Source organism: Sminthopsis crassicaudata, chromosome 6 (assembly GCF_048593235.1).
Source record: "Sminthopsis crassicaudata isolate SCR6 chromosome 6, ASM4859323v1, whole genome shotgun sequence".
Taxonomy (NCBI): domain Eukaryota; kingdom Metazoa; phylum Chordata; class Mammalia; order Dasyuromorphia; family Dasyuridae; genus Sminthopsis; species Sminthopsis crassicaudata.
This window is the reverse complement of record NC_133622.1, coordinates 216134733-216161157: the sequence shown is the minus strand read 5'-3', so window position 1 is coordinate 216161157 and position 26425 is coordinate 216134733. Positions and strand designations below refer to the sequence as shown.

The 26425-nt window shown below is 35.8% G+C and overlaps 1 protein-coding gene across 1 annotated transcript in view; it reads left to right on the top strand.

Moving 5' to 3' along the window:
* Positions 1-16187, top strand: part of SLC5A12 (solute carrier family 5 member 12) — a 41462-nt gene extending 25275 nt beyond the window's left edge. Inside the window, exons 9-15 of the mRNA XM_074275238.1 lie at positions 314-426; positions 2624-2691; positions 5619-5705; positions 7278-7456; positions 12066-12169; positions 13958-14085; positions 14757-16187. Of these exons, the coding sequence (XP_074131339.1) occupies positions 314-426; positions 2624-2691; positions 5619-5705; positions 7278-7456; positions 12066-12169; positions 13958-14085; positions 14757-14906 (829 nt within the window). The 3' untranslated portion in view covers positions 14907-16187. The remainder of the gene's footprint in view (positions 1-313; positions 427-2623; positions 2692-5618; positions 5706-7277; positions 7457-12065; positions 12170-13957; positions 14086-14756) is intronic.
* Positions 16188-26425: the final 10238 nt, after the last annotated feature.

Below are 26425 nucleotides of genomic sequence, written 5' to 3'. Positions count from 1 at the left end.
AGTCATGTCTGACACCCCATTAGGGTTTTCTTGGCAAAGATACTGGAATGATTTCCTTCTCCAGCTCATTTTATTGATGAGGAAACTAGACAGTTAAGGGACTCGTGCAGGGTCACAGAGCTACTGCGCATCTGAGAATTTGAATTCAGGACTTTTTGACCCCCAGCCCAGAACCACCTGTTGCCCAACCACAGATGTCGATATTTGAGCCCTTTGAAATTGAAACCATCTCCCTGACCTGTCCAACCCCTGGCTCCATGGAATGATGGGAGGCCTGTGTCACGACTGGCTTATGTGTTCTCTCTCCCTGCAGCACAGTGGCCGCCAGCATCAATGCCTTAGCAACAGTGACTTTTGAGGATTTTGTCAAGAGCTGCTTTCCCAACCTTTCGGACAAGCTAAGCACCTGGATCAGTAAAGGCTTATGTGGGTACAATCGATGGACCTCTTATTTTACACTGTTGTCTTAACTTGAACTTGAGTTCATTTTGAAATTTCTCCATCTCTATGACAGGGTTCAGAATATAGGATTACAGACAGAAACAGGCATATGTACATATGTATAAACAAAACTGTAAGAATACCTGGAAAAAAGAACCAGTGAGAGAGAGGCAGTATGATGTAGGGGAAAGAGTGTTCAGTTTGGAATCAGAAAAAGCCTTGAGTAGGAACACATGCCTTTCTATTTGTGCTATTAAGTAAATACACTTCTCTGGTCTGTTTTTTTTTTTTTTATCTGTAAAATGTTGGAGCAGGATAGATTATATAGTCTTTATGGTCCCTTCTATCACATTCTCATCAAAGACTAGTAGTTGAGATGGTTATGTGGAAACAAGATATTCAGGGAGAAACTTGAGTCTCCCTTTTCCTTCTCAATCTCACTATTTTCTCTAAAACTGTAGTGTTAAAGAGAAGCATTTTGCATTTACATGGGGACATTTTCTTTTAATTAAAAGTTTAATGTTTCTAAGGGTCCTTCTAGTTTTAAATCCTATGATCCCATGAAATATATTTGAGCTACAATCACCAAAATGATCATTGACTGCATCCAGGATCATAGCAATACCATACAGTGGTGAAGCTCTTCAGTGCAGAGAGCTTTCATTTAGGGTTTACTTTAACAGCCATTGTGTTAGGCTGCTGAGTGCAAATGTCCATTTGTCAAACTCACACATACTCTCATTCTCTATCTCTTTTTCTCTCTTCTCTCTCTCTTTTTCTTCTTCTCTCTCTTTCTATCTCTCTTTTCTCTCTTCTCTCTCTTTCTCTCTTTTTCTCTCTCTTCTCTCTCTTTTTCTTTTCTCTTTTCTCTCTTCTCTCTTTCTCTCTTTTCTCTCCTCTCTCTCCTCTCTTTTTCTCTCTTCTCTCTCTCTTTTTCTCTCTTCTCTCTCTCTTTTTCTCTCTTCTCTTCTCTTTTCTCTCTTCTCTCTTTCTCCCCCCCTCTCTCTCTCCCTCTCTCCCTCCTCTCTTTTTCTCTCTTCTTTCTCCCCTTTTCCTTTCCCTTCTCTTTTCTCTCTTCTCTCTTTTTCTCCTCTCTCTCTCTCTTTTTCTCTCTTCTCTCTCTTTTTCTCTCTCTTCTCTTTTCTCTCTTCTCTTTCTCTCTTTTCTCTCCTTTCTCTCCTCTCTTTTTCTCTCTTCTCTCTCTTTTTCTCTCTTCTCTCTCTCTTTTTCTCTCTTCTCTCTCTCTTTTTCTCTCTTCTCTCTTTTTCTCTCTTTTCTCTCTTCTCTCTCTTTCTCTTTCCTCTCTTCCTCTCTCTCTCTCTCTCTCTCTCTCTCTCTCTCTCTCTCTCTCTCTCTCTCTCTCTCTCCACACACACACACATACACACACCCCTATACATGTAGGTATATATGCATACATGTATATACATGTGCACACATTAGTAAGTGGTCCTAAAAATGTATTCAGTTCCATATTTATTATCTGATCTGATCTTTGAAACAGCAGTAGGAATGATGTCAAATAGTCAAAATGTATTAAGTGATTACCACGTTCCAGGCTCTGTGCTGAGATTTGGGGATACAAATACATAAGTTAAACAATTCCTAATATCAGTTAATTTACATTCCTATGGGGGAGGCAACAAGTACATATGAAAATACGTATACAGCATAAATTTAGTTAATATGTATATGCATACAAAGTAATTGGAAAGCATTATGGGAGGAAAGATTGTAGCAGTTGGGAGTGTGTGTGTCAGGATATGTATTTTCTCTATTATGAAGATAAAGCAACTGAGACCAAAAGATAATTTGCCTTAGGCCACAAAGTTTTGAGAGGCTGAACTAGATGTCAGTAGTTTTCTTTTGCTCTACCCAACTTCAGAATGGTGGCATCCCATGGGAACTACAAGGATCTGTGTCTACTTGCCCTCTCGGTACCCCAACTCATTCCTTATTCCTGGTCAGGGAGAAAACGTCCATAAGGTTGATTCTCAAGAATTTACACTGACAGAAAAATGGTGCTCACGCTGGGCAAGGCCATCCTGAAACTTTGCGAACTGTCAGGTAGTTTTCATAGGTTAATCCAGCTTTCAATGAGATCCTTTTTGAAGCTAGGGAGTCCAATTCAAATCAGGATTCTGCCCACAGAATGGATTCAAGTGACTGCTCTCTCTTTCAGGCTTGTTATTTGGAGTTCTCTGCACCGCCATGGCAGTTGCTGCATCCTTCATGGGAGGTGTTGTTCAGGTATTTTGAATTTATTGGGAAGATAGAGGGAAGTTTTCTTATTAATATGACTTCTATATAGAAGTGTATTTAGGAGAGTATATACTGGGTGGTTTATCATTTATTAAGCAGTTTTAGAGGCAGTTACATAGTAGAGTGCCTGGCTTCTAATTGGGAAGTTCAAATCTCACATCTGATATTTATTGTGATATTTAGCTACGTAAACAGAAGTACCTCATTTAAACTTTGTAGGCCTTAGTCTTTAGATACCAAGTCATAGGTGGCTACGACTCTGCAGGTAAAAAGAATTGAGATCACTGGAATCATTCTTCCCTCCCCTGTTAATCCTCTCCCACCATTTTCCCCACTAAAGAATCCACATCTTCTTCTTATATTCACATATTTATTATAATTATTTCTTTTGTAGGAAGTGAGGCTGTAGAGGTAGAGAGGTCAGAAAATCCAATCTCTGGTTTTATTGGTGCAGGCAACTCCCCACAGAGAAAATACTCTCTAATACTATAGACTGATAACTATTGAGCAGTTCATAATATTAAAGAGAATTTGGCTTTTTAGGATTGTATAACCATTATGTGGCTAGAGCAGGATTCTACACCACAGCTTCTTGAATCCAAGGCCAGCTCTCTTCTCTATATCACTCCATCATTCTGTATTCATGGATTATTCAAGTTACTGCCCCTTGAGCAAACCATTTTCCAAGGGAGCTGGGATTGAAAATTGCTGGTTTAAATGAATTAGAAACAGATTAGAACAATGATTCACTTTCCAAATGATGGAATGCTCAATCTGATGATGAGGCATCTTGAGATAATATATAAATATATCCAGTTCTTAAAGCAATATCAGGGACTCCAATGGGGATGTTTAGTGTGACCTCAAAATTATCCTTTGCTTTTACTCTCTGAGTGCATTGGAACTGCTCCTTTTACGTCTCCTTTAAAAAAGAGTACTCTATCAGTGCCCTACCCAGCCTACTTTTCAAAGTGTTTCCAGACTCTCTCATTAACAAGGAATGATACCCAACTCCAGGGTTACTAATGGCAGAACTAGAAACTCAGTGCTTTTTTTTTTTTTGCTTTTTTTTTTGCTTGCTTCTTGCTACATCTCAGTGCTAACTTTCTTATAAACAATAGAGCATTTTCAGTCTTCTTGCCCGCTCTCTTGTTGTTATTCAGTAATGTCTAATACTTCATGACATTGTGGACTATATCTCCCTCCATAGGGTTTTCTTGGCAAAGATATTGTAATAACTTGCTTCTCCATTATTCCTTCTCTCCACCTTCCTTCATTTCTCAGACTCAAGATCAACATAAGAACTGATGACCAGGGCTATCCAAGAATGGGGTGTGCTGGCTCAAGGGTAGTCACTCCCCCTTTCTTAGGTGTTCAAGCACAAAATGGATGATTATCTATTAGAGATAATGGTATTAGATGATGCTTAGGCTAGACAACCTTCAAGCTTCTTCTCATTGGGGCACTTGGGTGGTACAATGGTTAGAGCATTGGAGACACTTGTATCTGTTGACTATAGGCAAGTCACTCACATCTAGGGCAGAGACAGTAGCGATTGCTTTGCAGGGCTGTTAGAAGAATACAGTGATAGATATTATATGAGGGTCTTTGCAAACCTTGAAGCACTCTATAAATATTAGCCTTTATATTATTATAAGATTTAAAAGAAAACTTATGGATGCTTCTGTAAAGGATAAAGCACAAATATAATAATAGACTTTAAATCCTGCATGAATATTTTAAAGCTGGAACACTGGCCTCCCCCATTTCCCACAGGATGGATGCTTTTTGTTCCCTGAAAGATCAATTGATATATTGCCACTTTGCTGGGAGTAATCTTTTTTTCCACCCAATATAGAAAACTGCTTTATCAACTTTCTGGATTTTCTTAGATACAGTAAATTAACTTCCCCTGCTATACAAAATACAAAAGCAGTTTTGAATTAATACCATTGATCATGAGGGGACAAATGAAAGGGTTCTTTTATTAAGTATCAGTTGTGGGAAAAGACTGCCTTCAATCCTGTTAGCATCCAGTTCTTTAAAGCTATACCCAAGTGGTTTATTTCTCTTAAATTGATCTCTGATCAGTTGTGGGTTTGAGACCCCATTTTGTTGGATGAGAATTCTTTATCTGGAAGAGATCTTTGATCATCTTGTAGAATCATGGAATCTCAGAGATGGGAGACCATTTTGTTTTATATCTAGAACTAGAATCCCCTCTCCTATCTACATATAAAAAGTGCTCACCCTGCTCTGTTTGATAGTGATGGGGAGGAGAGAGATAGCCCATTCCACTTTGGATAGCTCTAATAATGAAGCTTTTCCTTATCTCAATCTGTGTCTATACACTTTCCATTGTATTCCTAGATCTTCCCCAAGTATCTAAGAAATTTAAATTCTGCTTTCTTATTATAGCTCTTCAAGCGAACATTTCTTCTCTTAGCTTCCTTTTAGTTTAGTATCCTAGTTCCTTGATTTTTATACATGAAAATTGAATCAAAGGATTGCTAAGGTTTTTTTAGTTATAGATTTTGTGGTCTTAGAAAGTCTAAGAAAATCCTATGAAGTTAGAACTCTTTTTAGCTAGAAGAATTGGGGCAGTGAAGTAATTCAGGAAAGTTTTATGAAAAAGATGGTCTTGCAAAACAGATTGCATTTCAACCAGCATACATAGAGATGGGGAGGATAATCTAGGCATGAGGAATAGCATGAGAAAAATTGAAAATGATGTTCTCAGGATGGGAGGGAAAGATCAGAAAATAGATGAGAATTGGGTGTGGTGGAGGGATACAGAATAGGTGAACAAACTAAATTAGAATCGTAAAGATAATGGATGCCCCAGGATCCTGCCAGGACCAAGTCCAGGTGGGACATGATCATAGTATCTTATCTTTGTACCTTTTGTTCTCTAGGCTGCCCTGAGCATCCATGGCATGTGTGGGGGACCCATGCTTGGCCTTTTCACTTTGGGAATTGTATTGCCTTTTGTCAACTGGAAGGTAAGAGCTGATGGTCACTTGTGAAATGTCTCTCCTTTATTTCCGTGTGCCTAAATCATTATTTCTTAGCTGAAAGATATCTATGCTCCGAGAGACCATTTTCTGTACAAAGGCAAATATAAAAATTCCCTCCCTTCTTCTTTAATCACAACTATTTAGGTTGAAACCTACAACTCTGTATAAAGAAAGTATGAGAATTCCAAGTTGGGGTACAAGTCCATTCAACAATTATTTATTGAGGACATGTAAGCAACTTCTTAGTAGTCTAGAGAAAAAGGGGGAAAGAGGAAGGAGAGGAAATGGGATGGAGAATTAACAACTGAGCAGATGTGGGAAAGTCTTGAAAGTGATATTATAGGTCATCTAGATATTTAATTAATCCAATAAAAATTTTTCAAGTACCTACAAGTATAAGGTGTTCCAGTCCATTTCTCCCACATGACTGATGCAAATACTGAGGCTCTGAGTAGTTAAATGACTTGCTAAAGGTCACATAAATATTAAGAGAGAAATTTGAGTTTTTAATCCAATAATGCCCCATCTCTTTAGCAAGAGATCTAGTTTAATTTCTCAGAAATAAGTTCTCCCTCCCTTCCTATGTACTTCGGGTTGATTTAATATGCTATATGTTGATTGCTACAAAGGCTAACGAGTAATTCACATTATTGGACAGATAGACTCAGGCAGGTGATGTTCCTTAGGCCCTGAGAGTGGAATAGTTGTTCTGATTATATAGCCAATATATGAGCCAAGCAAGTCTTTTACAAGAGCTATGGGGAAATGAAGGTTTGATCTAGTGAAGATTTTGGATTATCATAAAAAAAATTTGGTTTTTAAATCTCTAGTTATGAAAGTTGACCTTAATGGATGGTCCCATATCTGGAATACTCTTCTTCACCTCCAACTTTGAAGAATCCCTAGATTTTAAGCTCCTTGAGGGGAGGACTTTACATGTAGTAGGTACCACATTTTAGGCAGCCTATTGTCCTCTCAAATTGTTCATTTTCCCTCTGTCTATGCTTTGTATTTATTTGTATAAAGGTAATCTTTTTTGGAAGGGCTGGTAGTGTTTCATTTTGTTATAACTGTCCAAATGACCAGTACAATGTCTGGAACATAATAGCTATTTAATGTTTAATGAATTATATTGAACTGGGTAGATTTTATTTTGCTAAAAAACATGTCTGGGGAATGATAGTGCCATTTGCAGCTCAGAGATGCCTTTGGAAGATATGTTTCTTGGGAATAGAGGACATTTTACCTCCTAAGGAGGAAATATAGCTATTCTGAGAACTTGGCACTCCTTTTTTACAGTTTAATATGGTCAAATCCAAGAAGAGCCAGACTTTACTTGTGAACATGGTACTGCAAGTGAAGAACAAAGCAGCTTTTTGTTAAGGCTGCAGAGTAGAGATGGCTGGACATACGAAATGGGAGGGAGTACCTTGTCTCCAAAAGGCAGGATCAAGAATGCAATCCAGCTCCCAGACTCATCAGTTTTCAAATAACAAGCACTCATTTCTACTCATTCTATGAAATGACTTTGTAATGTCTAATTTTTCCTTCCTGAAGGGTGCGATAGGCGGCCTCCTGACTGGAATCATCCTGGCTTTCTGGGTGGCCATTGGGGGGTTTGTGTACCCAGCCCCGGCAATCAAGACCCGTCCCTTGATTTTATCAACAGAACAATGTGTCCAACTGAATATGACAGAAGCATTACCCACAATGGCTCCTCCAGTGATTGTTAACAGGTACATTTACAACAAAAATACCTTTGGTGAATGTGGAAGCTGATTAAAGCAACTTTATTTGTGAGTGCTATATTTGACCCATAGATGCTTTCTTTTCTCAGTGAAATATGAGTAAAACTACATCTGGTGCATGTTGGACTTTGAGTAGACCTGTCTGAACCACTAACTTGGGCTGATCAGAGGTATAACAGAGAAGGCATTTTGGCTCTTAAAGGGGAAGAAAGAAAGTCTTTGAAGAAGGACATTACACCTGAGATCAAATTACTGCAAACTATATCTTCTAGAATGGTCCTTTCCTTCCCAACTTCATGGGGTCATCTCCCTTTCCTTTCTTGGTGCAAGTGATCTCATTGTCTCATGTATTTTGAGAGTCCTGCCTCTCACATTTTTGCTGTAGGTAAAACAAAAACCTAATGTTACTTGCAGAAAAGGGATCAGAGGGAAAAGCAAGCATTGGACAGGAATTAAGAGACTTGTATTTAGATGCAGTTCTGCTATTTACTCCCTGGGTAAAGTTGCTCCCATCACTCACCTTCATCTGTCTCTTTTTTGCTCTAAAGCCAATGACGTGCTTTTTTCAAGAGGTACCATTGGCTTCCTCCAAGAACAGACAAAGGTTAAGAGCAGAAGAGTTGGGAGTCAGGCAGATCTGCAACTCATCTCTCAAGGAAAGCAATATGTATACTTCTAAGTGACTAAGTGACAGAGTAACTCTGGAAAAAATTGCTTAGGTGCCAGAGAGTCAGGGGAGAGAACAGAAAGGACTGTGTGTAGAAGATGCAACTTTCTCCAATAATTTTCTAAATATTAGAATTTAGTGCCTGAGGAGAAAAAAAAAATGTCTGCATTTCAGGTATGAGGGGCAGCCTGTGCAAAAATCCAAAGGGGAATGACTATTGCATATGTACAAGGAACAGGACATTCTGGCCAGTGTGGCTAGAAGGCTGAGTATATAAATAGGAGAAATATATAATAAGCCTGGAAAAACAAGCTAGAGCTCTATTGTGAAGGGGTTTTGAATGATGAAGAAGTTGGGATTTTCTCATATAGGCAGGTAGTTAACTGTTGAGCAAAAATTTTATGATCAGATTTTTGTTTTAGAAATAGATCAGTGATAACGATATAGATGGTGACTTGGAAATGGGAGATTCAGGAAGGATTTAATTCTTATAGTCCAGAAAAGAAGGGATAAGGGCCTGATTTAGAGTGGATATAAGTAGAGATAAAGGGTTGAGAAACCCTTGAAGGTAAAACTGACAATTTTTGGAAATCAATTAGAAATGCAGAGAAAGAGTAAATGCAATTGAGGATTATTTTGGAATTGCCAACTTGGCTAGCTAGAAGGATAGGTGGTAACCTTGACACAAACAATAATCTGAAGAGTCAATCAAAGTGTTTGGGGTTTTTTTGTTGTTGTTTTTTGTTTTTTTTGATGTTCTGTCATTTCCCTTCGAGGATATAGACTCAATCTTGCCCTTTACAGTGAAGTAGCTAAATCTAGGCCCTGAGAAAAAGACAGCAGATAAAGTTATGTCAAAGATAGACATAATGATGTCTCATCCAACTGAATATTAGATGACATTCCAAAATCTAACCCAAAGTGGATCTAGTAATTTGCCTACGATCTCCCAGCTGGTAAGAAACAAGATAGGCCTTGAGATCAGATATCTATGTCTTAACTCCAGTATTCTTTCCAACATTGCTGTCTGTCTCCTCCTTTGTTTTCACTTAATAGTATTTTATTTCTTTCCCAATTACATGTAAAGATATTTCTCTTCCTTTAAAAAAAGATTCAGACTTATCCTAACTTAAGCTCAGTTTCTTTCTTAGGAACACAGCACGAGAGAGGGCATTACTAGCTCTTTTTTGTTTTTTAGCTCTCTCCCAACCTCAATATTCTATTTTATACCTTGGTAAAAATGGTCTTTACTAACTACAATGCACTCCCTCCTGGCTTATTTCATGCTTCAAATTAGGGTCTGTTTCTTTAAGAATTACTTTTTTTTCCTAAATATTTTAGTATTTATTTAATTATCTATTTGTTTTATTCCCTAGGAATAAGTCAAGGCTACCACCATCCTTCCAGGTACCCAAATTGGCAATTCCAGAATAATCCTCATAGCCCCTTAAGAGCAGGAAAGAACTCCTTCCATTGCATCTTTGTATTTTCAGTACCTAAGTCAGAGATGTTTGTAAGATCATAAATTGGAAGGCTATCTAATCCAACCCTTTCATTTTATAGCTTTTTGTCAATTTTTGTCTTGGATTTCATATCACAATAATACTTTGAAATACATAAAACAAACAAATTTCTATTATAAACATATATTTTATCATCAACTTCATGTAAAAAAATTATTATTTTATAAAGACAGAAACTGAGGGCCCAAGAAATTATGTGACTTGCCCAAGTGGGGATTCAAACCCAGTTCCTATGACTACAAATCTATCATTCTTTCCACTACACTATAGTGCCTGGTGCTCATTAAAGGGCTAATTGTCCAAAAAAAAAATCAGTTGATCTTTAAAGGAAAATAAGTCAGATAAACAACTTTCCATGACATGTGAAGCTAATTTATGAATATTGAGACGTTGCCCTGCAAAGTTTCCCTTCCCCATTTATAGAAAAGCATTCTACACAATAGAATGATCACTTTTTAATTATTCATGAATCCCTGATATCTGAAACAGCAAAGGTTATACATTCCATGGAAGGGCTACAGCACTTATCTTTAGCTTTGGCATATTTTATAGATGGGCAAATCAAACATCACTAATGATAACTTTACAATAGGGATACAGGATTCACTGGCTCTCCGGTGGAAAAGTGAGTCCAGCATGAGTATCATTAAACTAGTCATGTTTTCATTTTTGGATGGAAATAAACTAAATCAGTCACCTTCCCTGAGTACTCATTAAGGAGTGCATGCTAAATATCTTGTTGATCTAAGCACCACAATTCATGATCTCTATTTTTCATTGCTTGCTTTTTGGTCAATGTGCATTTCTCCCTGCTATATAACATGAAGCTAAAATGCCTGCTGCCTGTGGTCTTGATGACTCCCTATAAGTCCTAGGAAGCTGATCCAGTCCTAGTGAATTCACTCTTCATGAAATATTCCATTTATGCAGAAAAGAAGCTCAGATACAATCAAAGGAAACTTCCTAAATTCTGGGAAACATCCTTCTACCAGATATGAAATTAAAACAGTAAAATTTGGTTCAGTTTTATTGACACCTTATATTGTAGGCAGGGAATTTATGAACTATCATAATTCAATTTAATTCACAGAATTTGAATAGAAAAGTATTGCTTTGTTTGCAAGTTCTTATTAAGCGACTGCTGCTTCTGGCATTGGGCTAGGTCCTGTAGGGACCTAAAAGCAGCAGAACTGCTTCCTCTCAAGGGGAAAGAACTTGGGGAGAGGATACATGGCATGATTTAAATGGTCTTACATCAAGAAAATCTGATTATCTAATACTTAACGTGCAACAAGAAAATGGGATTTACACACATATATTGTATCTAGGTTATACTGTAACACATGTAAAATATATGGGATTACCTGTCATTGGGGGGAGGGAGTAGAGGGAGGGGGGATAATTTGGAAAAATGAATACAAGGGATAATGTTATAAAAAAATTACTCATGCATATATACTATGGAAAAAAATTCTAAATAAAATTAAAAAAAAATAAAGAAAATCTGATTATGATCTTTCCACTACTTCTTCACCTCAGAATATCTGGGAGAGAAAGGGTATTAGCATTTTAATCCCTAGAATTATAAACAGGAAAGAACTCAGTTCCAGTGTCAGGACATTTTAACTATGTCATTAAGTATTGCTGACTCAGTCTTTTCAATCATAAAATGGGAGTACTTTCAAAAGCTAACAATATTCCAGAGCTACTGTAAGGCATATTCTTTAAAGCACTACTTAAATGGGAGTTGATGTCATTATTGTTTATTTTAGTCTAGATTGTGTGTAGCTATAATTTACAATTTTTTGTGGCCTGGGGCACTAAAAGGTTAATGTACTTGTCAGATAGAAGTATCTGACACATAGTAGGTGCTTGATAAATGTGTTAAATGCTAGGAATATAAAGGATGTCAAAACAAACCAGACTGTAAAATGGAGATAATAGCACTCACCTCCAGGGAGGGATGGTTGTGATGATTAAATGAGATAGATATGTAAATACTTTGCAAACTTAAAAAAAAAAAAAACTATATAAATGGTAGCTATTATTATTAGTTATTATTATTATTATTTCTGGGTTTTTGTTTCCTTATTTAAGATTTGAGGAGAGTGACCACATATACTCAGACTCTTGGGATTGTTGTGAGCAACACATAATAGATGGATGAGCTATTAGTAAAAAATGCTAAAATAGATCATCTGTTTATTTCAAGTGTATCAAACATACCACCTAATCAAAGGTCATCAAAGGCCCCTACCTTACCTTTGCTAATTGATAAGATGCCCTGGGAGCCAGCAGCAAGCTCCATTTAGCCTGGGTTCTTAAGAGTTTCATCTTATCCAAGTGACTTCTACTCCTCTTCCAATAGCCTGTACCAATGATCACTTCTCTATTTATATTTCCACAGACCAGTCCTGGCTGAGACTTGGTACTCACTCTCCTATCTTTATTACAGTGCTGTGGGGTGCTTGGGATGCATCCTTGCTGGTACCCTTATCAGCTTCCTAACAGGTGGGTACCATTAAGTCAAGGGTTGGGGATCCAATCACAATTAATGCTAATTCCAGCAGAGCTAACCTTGTGCACAGTAGGGATTTAGTAGTAGCCAAAAGGTACCAAGCAGCTCCTTTGACCTCTAAGGCATTCTTTTCCCTAATTGGCTCTGAAAACCCTATCTTACGCTCTTAGAGATATCCCATATCTAAATCTCTTCCTGGTGGTTTAATAGATTAAACATGGAAACAAACAAACAAACAAAACAAAACAAAACAAAACAAAACAAAACAAAACAAAACAAAACAAAACAAAACAAAACAAAACAAAACAAAAAAAAACAGGATTTAGTTGTCTCAGAGGTTTGCAGAGTGCAGGCAAGACACCTAACTAGATCAGTTTCCTTATCTGTCAAATTAAACTCCCTCAGGGATTACAGACCAAATAAGAAAGCCTACCTTAAAATGCTTTATAAATGTTAGTTCTTATAATAAGATTTAGAGTTGGATGGGAATTTAGAAGCCACATAATCCAATCTCTCATCTAATACCTGAGGAAACTGAGTGATATGCCCAATTTTACACAGGAAATAAAAGAGAGAAGCTAGTATTTGACTCCTGTTAAATTCTCTGCTTTTCCCACTATATAAGAATAGTTTTATCAATCATTAGCAACTGTGTTTGGATTAATTACTGTGAGTCACCTGTTCCCAAAGGAAGGGGAAGTGAGATACTACTGTAGAATGAGGATCAGAAAATATTAAAGAAAGAGACAGTGTTGCTGAGTGGGAAAGAAACGTAGACTAATATATTGTTATTTATCCTTCATTTAAAAAAAACAAACAAACAAAAAAAAAAACAATGACATCACAGGGTGATATCCTGATTTTTTAGTGAATTAAAGTGAGACAAAGTTGCACAAAGTCATTAGACTTGCTTTATTGTCCAGTGGCAAGGTAAGTCATGATGACTGACATACAGGAAGATGGGAAGCATAAGGACATAGAGAAAAGAGATCAGAATAAGGGGGAGGATCTAGACAATCTACAGTCACCATTCTGCCTATATCTGATCCTGGACACTTAAAGTAATGACAACATTCAGGATATAAGAAATTGGGCTAAGAAAAATAAAGTTCTCTTAAATCAGGGATTTCTAACCTCAAATCCATGTACTTCCTTTTTCATATTTCTTTCAGTGTTTTGATAACTACTTCAATATAATTGATTGCCTATATAACCTTATATTTTTACACACTTAAAAACAACACTCCCGAAACCATGTTTTACTACAGAACCAAAAGAGACCAGGATACAGAAAATGGAAATAATTTTTGTCTGAAAGGAAAGGGATGCTTCACAGCATCCCCTCCTATTTTTTTTTTATTATTATTATTTTTTTTTTGCATTCTGAGAGTGTTGGTCAAAGCTACCTTAATTGGGCTAATAGTTAAAGTCAGGAGTTTACTTGACTTTATTTATGATCAGAACAAACTGATTTACATTTATCCAGGTTAACATCTAACCTGTGGGTTAGATTAGGGAAGGTTTACTTCTCAAGTAGTCAGTTGTTTTGTTTCTCTGAGTGATAGTCTCAGTACCAAAGATCCTCTCCAGCCTGCTGTGTTTAGGATCATAGTTTTAGGATTAGAAAGACCCTTTGGACATACGTATTTCTTTTACAGAAGAAGAAACCAGATGTACCTTGTCCAATGTCACTCACTGCATTTGTGGTGGAGTAGAAAATAAGACACAGATCTCCTGTTCTTTATGCTAATTCATAAATACTGTTGGGAAATATTTTACAGGTCCAGAGAAAGGCAAAAATATCGAGCCACGATTGATTCGACCAGTTGGAAATTTGTTTTGCTTTTGGTCTAAGAAATACAAGACGTTATGCTGGTGTGGAGTTCAACATGACAGTGAGACAATTCTTGTGAGTTGGTTTTTCACTACTCCAAAGTCTACCACTTACCTCGAAGCTGTCTTTTCAGTGGGTAGAATCTGAAGAATTCATAAGGGCAGCTGGGAAAAAGTCAATCCAGTATACAAACATCTGTTTCTTCCTGGAGTGAAGTGTTAGTTCATTAGATTCTGCAAATGAAAGTATGGAGCTAAAGCTGAGAGTTTCAGAAGTAGAAAATCAAGAACTAATCCAAAGGTTTTCAACAAATATAGTTAAAGTGAAGTTGAGACTGGAAGAAAAGGGGGTGAAGGACCAGAATATAGAAATGGGATTTTAATCTTGGAGAAAAATTTTCAGTACTAGCAAGAGCTGTCCCATTGGATATAATCATAGAGTTATATATTGCCCTGAAATAATGTGCAGCCATTTATTGATTGATTTCAGTTCAAATTTGCTCCCAAATTTCCCCAATCTTTCCTTCTATCTCAAGTATATTCCATAGCTCATAATAAGAATTAATTAGTTCTTCTGTGTAATCAAGTCAGTAAGTTTTCAAGGGGAAATTTTCCTACCTCTACTGGTGACTTAGATTGCAGCATCTTTCTGGGGTCTTATGGTCTGTCTTCTATTTGCCAAAATAGCTAATTTCAACTTGAGAGAGAAGTCATAATCCCATAACCTTTATCTTTAATTTTCCTCAGGACAATCTTGAAAATGACACTTCCTGGAAACAAGCTACTGAATCTGCCCTGCAGAATGGACTTAAAGACAACCAGGACCATATTCCTGGCTATAATCCTGATGAGAAAAGTTACACCAATCTGGCTGCTGAGAAAGTCACCCATTTTTAGGGACTAAAGTCTGCTTCTTGTCCCAATGCTTGTCTCTTTCTTGCCGTCCACAATGCAGACACAAAGATGCCTATATATATATGCATATATATATTCACATATGTGTACATATGTATATATGATGTTTATTTATGAATGCAAATAATGTAGATAGGAGACTCCTTTCTTAAGCACTGGATGCTTTAGAAACTACCTTCTTGGGCAGCTAGGTGATGCAGTGAATAGAGCACAAGCCCTGAAGTCAGGAGATCTCGAGTTCAAATCTGGATTTAGACCCTTAACACTTCCTAGCTGGGCAAGTCACTTAACCCCAATTGCCTCAGCAAAAAAGAAAGAAACTACTTTCTTCCATACCTGATGGATAGCATCTCCATTAAAGTTAGTTTGAGGTACAGCATAATCCTCAAAATGGAAGAAACTTAAAGGCATCCTCTAACAAAATTTCCATTCAGCAGACGAAAAGACTCAGTTTTGAAGAATTCCCAATAAGAGAGCACTCCTTTTTCTACAAAGCAGCTCATTCCATTACTAGATAGGCTCATTGCAAACTATCCTTATAGGATAAAATCTATCCCTCTATTTGAGAATGACTTTAAGCAAGTCATTAACCTCCCCAAATCTTGCTTTCCCCATTAGGAAAAATGAGGAGCTCAGTAGAGGCCATCATTTCCACCTCTAAGGCAATGAGGCTATAAGAGTTCTTTCCATATTTTAAAGTTTGGAATCTTGCCTACTTCTAAGATATCACTTCTCCATAGTAAGCTATATCCAATTATTTATATAAAAGGACTTAGAATCCATCTCTTTAATATAGTATTTATATTTATACCTTCTTGATCATCAAAGATGGAGAGGGGGAAATTTTGTTATGGGTCTGTGAAGGAGTGGAGTATGGAAAGAGGCAACTTTTAGGTGCTGCTACTGATTTTATAATGAACTAGGGCTAAAACACTCAGAGCCAGTGATCATTGTTAATAGCTCTCTTTGCTCCATTTCTACAACATATAGTGGTTTTCTATTAAAAAAAATGAATGTTCCCTCTAATATCAACATAACAGATGATCCAATCCAATGATCTAAGTTTCTAGGTGAGGAAAATGAGGCTCAGACTGGTTAAGTTATGACTTAGATCATGTACTAGTTAGTAGCAGAGAAGTAACTAGGACACCAAATTAGGCACCCTTTCCTCCATAACAGAGATGTCAATCTAGTGTAGCCTGCACCAGATTAAAATGTACTTGGGAAATGTTTAACAAAAATAAATAAAAATACAATAGAGCATAGATATATTAGTTTGTGGTTTCCTAAACCAATATGTAACAGGCAATATTATAGTTTGACATTACTTCTCAACACCATGCTGTCTTACATTCTACCAAGTCACTGTGAAATACTAGTTTCTGAAGATTAAGTGAATTAAGGTCATTTGTATGAGTTTTATAATACTATGGGTAATGAGATGTGCAAAAAGGTCCGCCGGTCCTCCTGTTAACTGCCCTCCAAAGCTATGTATGCTAACATTGCTACCGTCTGCCCTTACTACTAATTTCAAATAGTGCTTGGGTATGATCAAAAAAAAATAAAGATATTTGCACATAGAAAGGAATATTTTTGAATTCCATCAACATTCAGTAAGAACCAAGGTGCTAGTAATGAGAACATACAGGGATGAAACAAAAAACTGTCCCTATATCCTTGAACATCAGAATCTTATTGAGGATCATGAGATACGTGTGTGTGTGTGTGTATACACATACACACAAATATATATATATATACATACATACATATATATGCATGTATGTATATTTATATGTGTATATATACATATATTCAGATAACTATTAAAATTATACATGGTAAATGCAAAAGAAAAATACTCTCCAAGTATTCAGAAAAATTTAATGGTGAAGAAAGGACAGTACCTAAAAAAAGTACCACAGAAGGTTTTCTGGATAAGATGGCATTTTAGCAGGGTCTTAAAAAATGGGTAGAATTGCAGAGGCTATAGGTAAGTCATGAGGAGACATTTTAGGCAAATTAGATGGTATAAATAAAGAATAGATTGTGCAGAACATATATAAGGCACACTCCAGAATTATACAGTCAGACATGTCTTCCTGACTGTAGGTCAAGCCCTCTCTCTACTTTGGAAGGCAAAAAAGATCATATTTTGCCTTAATTCTTACCTAACTTTTAATCACTGAATGGGTGTTTTCTCAGACAAACTGAGACCCAGGAAAAAATCTTACCATAAAAAGACCATGGTTTCTTACTGACATCTCTAGTCTTCCTCACCTAAGTCTTGATACAGGACTTAGATGTCCCCAGAAGAGAAAGTGAAGCTGATGACTTTGTATAGTTCTGACTCACTTAAGTCCAATTCACTTGCAAGTCAAGACATCAACTTCTTGATGTCCTCCATCTTCTTTGAGAACAAAGGGCCACCAACGACACTAGAACACCAAAGTATAAGGATTGCTATGAGTAAGAGACTTAGTCAACAGAGATCAAGACTGGCTTAAGGAACTTACTTGGGTCAAGAAATGAATAGCCTAGAAACAAAGATTTTTTAAAAAGCTTAATATTTGAAAAACATTTTCAAAACTTAAAACACTATATAAATAACCAGCTGGTCTAGAAAATAAAATATTATGTAATTTATAATTAGAAGAGTACTTTGAGTTCTAGTGCAACACTTCCATTCTACATGAGAATTCTACAGAAAAATGGGTTTTTCATTGGCCCATCTGATGCCTGTTTTAGATACAGATGAGGAAATTAAGTCCAGAATGTTTAAATCAAGTGAGTTGATTTGCCCAAGGTCAGTCATGTAGTTAAGCTAAATTTTGACCCTTTTTCTCCTATTCAATCCAGTGTGGTTTCCAACAAATCAAGCTGGTTCAGGAGCTCAGGGGGTCAGCACAAGTGGATGGAGTGATCTGGTTTTGGGCTCAAGGCCAATGCAAGTTAGGAAGGCTAAGTTTTTTTGAACACGTGGTTCTGACAAATCAGATCAAGACATCTGACAATCGGTTCTGACAAATTGGATCAGACAAATCAGACAAATACCTGAGAGAACTTGATCCAAAGGGAGGGGGTCCTTTCTTCCCTTCTGGCCTTCCCAACCATGTCATCTTTTTTTGGCTCTGGATCTGCAGGTTTAAGAAATGCAAACTGCCCATATAATAAGAGCTTCCATTGGAAGAGTTAAGTACAAAGAGGCTGGATTAGAGTTGAGCTAAAAGGGGTTGATGTGGATTAATTTCAGGTTACTAATTGCAATACAGATTTGATTTTAAAACAATGTGATAAATTTATCACTTTGGAGTCAGGAAGATCTGACTTCAAATTTATCAATCATATCAGTTCAACACAGTTGTGTTATACTGGGCAAGTCAGCTCATTTTCTTAGCTTTAGTTTCTTCATCTGGAAAAAAAAGCATGTAATAAACACTTTATAGGGTGGTTGTGATAATCAATATGCGATAAATAAAAAGCCTTGCAAATCCTAAAATACTATATAAATACTATTACTTCTGCTACTACTACTACTACTACTACTTCTACCACCATCACCATCACCAACTACTATTATTTATTATAAAGGATAAAGACCCCTTCCCACCTTCTTTGTTCATGGAAAGCTTGTAAATCTCAATGAGGAGGTAATATACACAAGTATCATTTCCCATTATTGTGTCGTTATTATTTAAATAATTCCCATTATTATATTCCCATATAAATGAGGAAAATTATAAAACAGGGAATAGAATTATATGACTTCAGAAACCTCCCTCCTAGTTTAAATATTTTAATAGGGAAGAAGGGAGCTGAGAGACAGGAGGAAAAGAATATAAGAGAGGAAAGAGAATCTGGATTTTGGAAAGGCAGAGAAAGGGAAAGAGATCAAGGAGAGTTAGCAAAAGCGGAGGGAATTTGTTTTTTAAAAAAGTGTCCTTATGCATGGGTGTGCTCATTTAAGAATGAAATAATAAACTTTTTGATACCGAAAGGGTCAGTTCTTTTCTTTCTATCTTTTTTTTCCCCCTGAGCTGGGGTTAAGTGACTTGCCCAGGGTCACATAGCTAGGAAGTGTTAAGTGTCTGAGACCAGATTTGAACTCAGGTCCTCCTGAATTCAAGGCTGGTGCTCTATCCCACTGCTCCACCTAGCTGCCCCTGGATCAGTTATTTTCTAACCTGGTTAGTAATAATCAGGTACACCGTTATATATGAGCTGAGTTTAATTATAGAAATAACAAGGAAGATAATTCAACAGCCTTGGCCAGAACAGATACAAAGATATTAATAACTAAACAGCCACCAGTTGCCAAGGAATGATAACATAAAGTATTATTGCTTAGCAGCTACATTAACATTCTCAAAGACAAAGAAATTGTATCAGATGGAAACTTTACAGGCTACTGAGATATATCCAGGAGAACGTGGATCTAAAGAATATAGGGAGATTTAAATTTTACACAGAATTAAAGAGGTGAGGGAAGAAAAATAACCAAGAACTTTGTGATATTTTACTCATTTCCCCAACTTGAATGACATTTCATCAACATTGATCCCTCTTCTTTCCCCACCTCAGTGCCCATGTCTGCTATTATAGCTCAGTGCAGTCTTTACCAGGAATTAGAAATGGATGAATAACTGAATTCAAGTAGGGAATATAAAAATTAATTTTATACAGATATTTGACCTTTGACTTTCTCAGGGTTTCCTCCAAGACTAATGTTCTATTGCTTCTCTCTAATATCAATCATCAGAAAATGCTCCTCCATTTTGAGTAAAGATATATACTGCTCACTTGCCCCACTTGCTGCTCTCTTTTTCAGACAGTTCCATTTGGTCTGTACAAAAGAACAATTTTGGAGGATATGAGTGTGCAAGAAGATAATTCAGACCACATTTATAGTGTGAAAGGAAAAGGCAATGGAAAAGGTAGAACACTAGAAAAATCAGTTTCAGCTGATGAAGTTGGGGACCCAAGGATCCTTGGGACCCGAGGCTGCAGACACCAAAAAAAGGGTTGAGCCTTTCATTGAAATGCCTCCAGAATTCATCCCAAAAAACTTAAACACTGGCACAGAGAAATCCAGGTCAGAGGGTCCAAGAGCTCTTCTATCATTAACTAGGCTATCAAGGGATAAAGTAGGTCTAGAGATCAAGAAACTATCTTGGAATTGGAGTTGGAGCTTTTTTTGCTCCCTTTTTCTTCACTTAGAGGGAAGAATATTTTGCTATTTTAAAAAATGATGGGTTTGGTGTTGGGCTGTGAGTGTTTAAGAGATAGAGTGAGTGTAGAAGTATAGACTTACGATGCAAATCAGCTGGAAGGCTGACCCAGAAGACTAATTATTTGCAATCTGCTATATCTCTCCTTTTAGTTAACAATTTCTTAATTTAATGATGACAAAGTCATCCTTTAAAAATTGAAGGATCCAGCAATGATCTGATTCCTGGATTTGATTCTCTTTTCACCCTCCACATTCTTTTCTATCACTTTCCATGTCAGCACACCGCCCCCCACCCCTCAATAAAGAGAAAATTATTATGGGATTGAAAATAATAGAAACATTGGTGGGTTGGGAATCTTAAGAGTAACCACTCTATTTAAAAATTTTTAATATGAAAAAAAGAGAAAGCCAGAAATAGTCTGACCTACATATTGGGAAAGCAGATTTCAAAGAGAATAAGATATAAATGGTGGAAAGCAGGGAGAATGGTAGCCTAAAGATTCAAAGAAACAATTAGCGTGAAAATGAAATGTAATTGTCTAATGAAAACAATGGAGACACAGAGAACCCAATGTAATACCACTTCCTTATTGAAAAAAGGCTCAGGCAAGAAAGAAAAAACATGGAATATTTTCATACTTATAGAGTACTTCAAGATTTGCAGAGTACTTTAAATATATTATCTCCTTTGATCATGCATTTATTATTATCCCCATTTTACAGATGAGGAAAACTGGGAGAAGGTGATTTGTCTCAAGTCAATGAAGTATCTGAATCAGAATTTCAACTTAAGTTTTGTTATTTCAAATCCAACACTAATTACCAAGCTGCCGCCTTCATCTAAGAAGATGGAACCAAGAATAGATGTGGCAGTTAGGTGATGTAGTAGATAGATCACAAGGCCTAGAGTCAGAACTACCTGAGTTCAAATCCTCAGCTACTTGACACTTATTCTGAGTAAGTCACATATATACCCCAATTGTCTCAGAGGAATAAACCAAACAAACCAAGAATAGGTAGCAAAAGAATGTAGTAGCTATTAATTTGTAATTATCTCATCTCACAACAAGGGTCACATATTTACAGTTATAAGATAATTTAGAGGTCACTAAACCCTTATGATGGGGTCGGGATGGCAATACCTAGTTCAAAATAAATAAACATGTGACAAATACACAATGACCATTCTCTTTGGGAAAAGGTAAATTTATTTAGGGGAAGAGGTTCAGAGAAAATGAAATGTTTCAATAGGAACCAGGAATGGTAAATGTGAAATAGAGTTGGGAGAGAGTTGGGTTTTAGATAAACCAGAGTTAGCCAAAGTAAAGAGAAAGACACCATTTGGGGGAAGGCACTATGAGGAGGGAGAGAGAGATTACCTCATAGTGGGTTTAGTTCTCAAAAGGATTAAGCAAAGATCTTCGTCATAACCAGATATAACTGAGGCATACAGAAATGAAATGAACGTCCAGGGTCATCCCAGGAGGTAAGTGTTGTGAGATGAACTCAAGTCTTCCTGACAAAGTTCAGAACTTTGAATACTGTAAATAAATCACTAAAGTTCAGAAAAGGGGAAAATAACTAAAAGTGTTTTATATTTTGCTTTATGAGAGAGACAGAGAAGAGACAGATTGGGACAGAGAGAGGAACAGAAAGTGGGAGAAAGGGAGAGGGAGGAATAGAGAGAGGGAAAGGGGGAGAGAAGGATGATTTTAAAAGGGATGGGATTCCTATCTAAGTAGGTGTGATGATCTTGATTTTTAAAAAGAGACAAGACAGAATGGCTCACCTCTCATTGATGCTTCTGTTATTTTTCTTCCAAGAATGTTTGGGGACAACAAAATAAAGAGGACAAATAGCAAGTTTTTATACCAAAGAAATAAAGAAGTAGTAAGAGAATACATGGATATCTTTGACAAGTATATGTCATTTGGCCAAGATAAAACATTTTCTTGAGTAGTGAAGGAGTTGACAGATGTGATTGAAACATTGTTAGAGATCAGCAGAAGCTTATGGAGGTAGCATGATATAAAACAAATCAACATCAATAATTAACATTTTTACAACAAAACATTAAAAGAAGAGCTAGTGAGAGAGAACCCATTTAAAATAATTGTAGATAGTATAAAATAACTGGGAGCATACCTGCCAAAACAAACCTAGAAAAATAATTATAAAATTCTATCTATATAACATCAGATTTAAATAATTGAAGGAATATTACTTTTTCATAAGTGGGGAAAAAAATGTAATGCAAATGACTTTTTAAACTAATTATTCAATGCAATCTCAATTAAATATCAAAACATTGTTTCACAGAGTTGGGAAAAAAAAAACAAAACATTAACAAAATTCATTTGGAAGAATAAAAGGTCAAGAAATAAATGGGGGGAAAAAAGGAAAGGAAGGACGTTTAGCAGTACCAGATCATACACTATATTATAAGGCAATAATTATCAAAACAATTTGCTACTGGCTAAGAAATAGATCTATGGAACAGAGTAGACATACATGTAATATATAGTAATAAAAGATTATAGTAAATTTGCAATTTGAAAAAAAAATTAAGTTTGAGGATCAATAATTCATTATTTATTTGATGAAAATTGCTATGAAAATTAGAAAGTAGTTTGGCAGAAATTGGGCACAGATCTACCAACAAAAATACTATATATGTGTGTATATATATGCATGTGTATATATATATATATATATATATATATATATATGACCTAGATTTAAAGTGAGCAAGCACAAAAAAATTATAAGAAGATAGTACATATCATTTATCAGATTTCTGGAAAGGAGAATAATTTATGAATAAACAAGAGATAGAGAGTATTGTGAGGTATAAAATGGATAATTTCAATTACATTAAATTATAAAGATTTTGAACCAAAAATAGAAGAAAGCAGAAAATTGAGAAAAATCCTTTTTTATATAAAGGTCTAATTTTGCAAATATATAAAGAATTTTGTCAAGTAAATAAGAACACAATACCCAATAGGTAAATGGTAGGAGGATATTAAGAGGCAATTTTTTGATGAAGAAATCAAAACTATATACAGTCATATGAAAATAATGCTGTAAATCATTATTAATTAGAGAAGTGCAAATTAAAATAACTTTAAAATATCATCTAACACCTATCAGATTGGCTAAAATGCTGGATGGTCTTCAATTGGGAAATGGTTAAATGAATTGTAGTACATGATTGTAATGGAATATCACTATACTATAAGAAATGATGAGCTGGGTGATTTTTAGGGGGAAAAAAAGAGAAAAAATTGGCATGAAATAACAAAAAGCAAAATGTGCCATACCAAGAGAACACTGTACATAACAATGGAAATATTGTTCTAAGAAACAATATTGAAATGACTAATTCATCTCAATACTCAAACTAATCATAAAGGACCTATTATGGAAGATACCATCTACTTATGATGAAAGATACTATCTACCTCCAGAGAAAGAACTGATTGATAGAAATAAGTATAGTATAGTATGTGTATGCACATAGGAACATGTGTGTGTGTGTGTGTGTGTGTGTGTGTGTTGTGTGTGTTGTTGCGTCTATACTTGTTGCCTTTTTTAGTGCTAGGTGAGGAGGAAAAGAGGTAAAACAAATATGCAGCAGAGGAACAAAAGAAAACTAAGAAGAAAACACAGAAAAGCTGAATAACTTTGAAGACACAATGTATAGTATTTATTGCATTTTTTTAAGTAAACAATTATAAAATGGGAAACATAATTTTATGTTGAATTCTCTCTTCATGTTATCTTTTTGCATTTCAATTAAAAATGAACAATAACAAAAAGATCATGGAAAGACCAAAGATTTATTTAAATATCTGAGAAGGGTAAAAATGTCATCATAAGAAAGAAAGTTCTTGGCAAAGTTCTAAAATGTATTATTAAAAAGGATGGTTATATAATATCTAGAAGGCATTAGACAAGGCAACAAGCATTTATTATAGCTAAAAATGTGCTGGGACACAAATATGAAGAAAAAGAACAAACAGTTCTCTGACTTCAGAGAGCTTACACTCTAAAGCAGAACTACAACTCATAAAAAGAGGCTGAAGACAGAGAGGGAGGGAAGAAAAGATTAAGTTGCTTGAAGGAGGAGAGACGGTTTTGAAGTCCAGAACAAGAAGAGTTGACCAGGTCAGGGAATGAAGCCTATTTTGACTTGGATCCTTCCACAAAAATGGAGGAGGCCCCAGGGGGACCCTAATAACTGAGTGATCACAGGGAAGAAGTATGATTTTATCAGAGAGGTCATGCTCAATCTTGATCCCAAAGAACAAATGATGAAACACACCTCTCTCTCTTGACAAGGTAGATAGGTGATATAGGGGACCAAGTGTTAGACCTAAAGCAGGATAACCTTAGGTCAAATTCAGCTCAGAAATTTATAAGCTGTATGACCCTCTGCAGGTCACTTTACGTCTGGCTGCCCTAGTTTCCTCATCTGTGGAATGGAGATAATAGTAACACTTAAATTTCTCAAGTTAAAATGAAGATAAAATGAGATCATATTTATAAAATTGCTTTGTAAACTTTAAAGCATTATATATGTGGTAGCTATTAGTATTAAAGACAGAGTTTATGAGTATGAAACACTGCACAAAATGTCAGTCACTGTCAATATTTACCTTAATTGTTTTTCTTTGATACATAGGAGAGTTTCATTGGGAAGACCAATAATAAATTATAAAAATATTGAGGTATTAAAAAGCAAAAAGTATCAATAAAAAGGTTTTCAAGGGAAGATAAAAAAAGCCCCATTTATATTAGACTAACCTCAAATTCTACCAAGGAAAGGAATAAGGTTCAATTTCCTCTCTATTTTGGGGAAGTCATTACAATATTATTGTTGTTGTTCCAGTCATTCTTCATTCATATCTGACATTCTGTGTTTCCATTTGGGGTTTTCTTGGCAAAGATTCTGGAATGGCTTGTCATTTCCTTTGCCAAGTCATTTCACACATGAGGGAACTGAGACAAATAAGTTTAAGTGACTTGTCCAGGGTCACATAGCTAGTAAATGTTTGAGGCTGACTTTAAACTCAGGAAGATGAGTCTTCCTGGCTTCAGGCCCTGTACTCTATCCACTGCATCATCTATCTTCCCTCATTACAATATTGGACTAAATCTTAATATAGAATTTTAAAAATATGTCAAATATCATCCTTAGATTCTCCAAAATAGCATCTCAAGCATAAGGTAAGAGATATCCATTTGACTAGACAGAAGTTTATTTGAGAGTAATAGTGGGTTATTAGCTCAACAGTGACTCAACAGTGTGATATGGCATTCAAGAAAAGCTGATGAGATGTGAGGCAATGTTGAAAGGCAGAGTACCAAATTAGGGAATAAAACCCCTACCATACATTTTCATATTCAAACAACATCTAGAGAATTTTATTTAGTTTTGTGTGTTTCATTTGAACGGAGTGTTCAAAGGAAGGCCACCAGAATGAGGAATGATTTCAAGTAATTAGCATAAGAGAAAAGGTTGAAAAAATTGGAGATGTTTAGTTTGGAGAAGAAACTACTTCCTGAAAAAATACTAGTATTGTTCCAATGTTTGAAGGCTATTTAATGTAGGAAGGCTATTAATGTATTAAAGTATGTGATTAATGTAAGGCTATTTAATGAAGGATAACTAAATTAATTCTTCGTGGCCCCAGAGGGAGGAATAGGAATAATAAGTAAATGTGGGGAAAAGGTAAAAATATGCTTAATATAAGGAGGTTTAGGGATGGAGGGAGAGAGAAAAAAACTTTCTAACCAACCATTAGACTCATTGAGAAGTGGAATAAGCTACGTAAAGGCATAATCAGTCCCATTTTTCTGCATATTTTCAAACAAAGGCTGGATTATCGTGGGTTAAGTATGATGTGATCAAGATTATTCTCAATTACATTTGGAAGGAGATATTCTCTGAGATCCCGTACTGATTCAAAATTCTGCAACTGCTATTAATAATTATTTATAAAGTGCTTATAACTAGGAGAGCAAAAAATACTTTACCTGTCAGATCTTTAGAAAAGGGAATTCTTTAAGACCAAACAAGAAATAAAAATATTATGAAATATAAAATTAATAATTTTTATTACATTAAATTAAAAAATTTTTTGCACAAGCAAAATCAATGCAGCTAATTAGAAGGGAAGCAGAAAGATAGGAAACATTTTTTACAGCCAGTGTTTCTGATAAAGAGAAAAAATATATAGAGAATTGAGTCAAATTTATCCCCAGT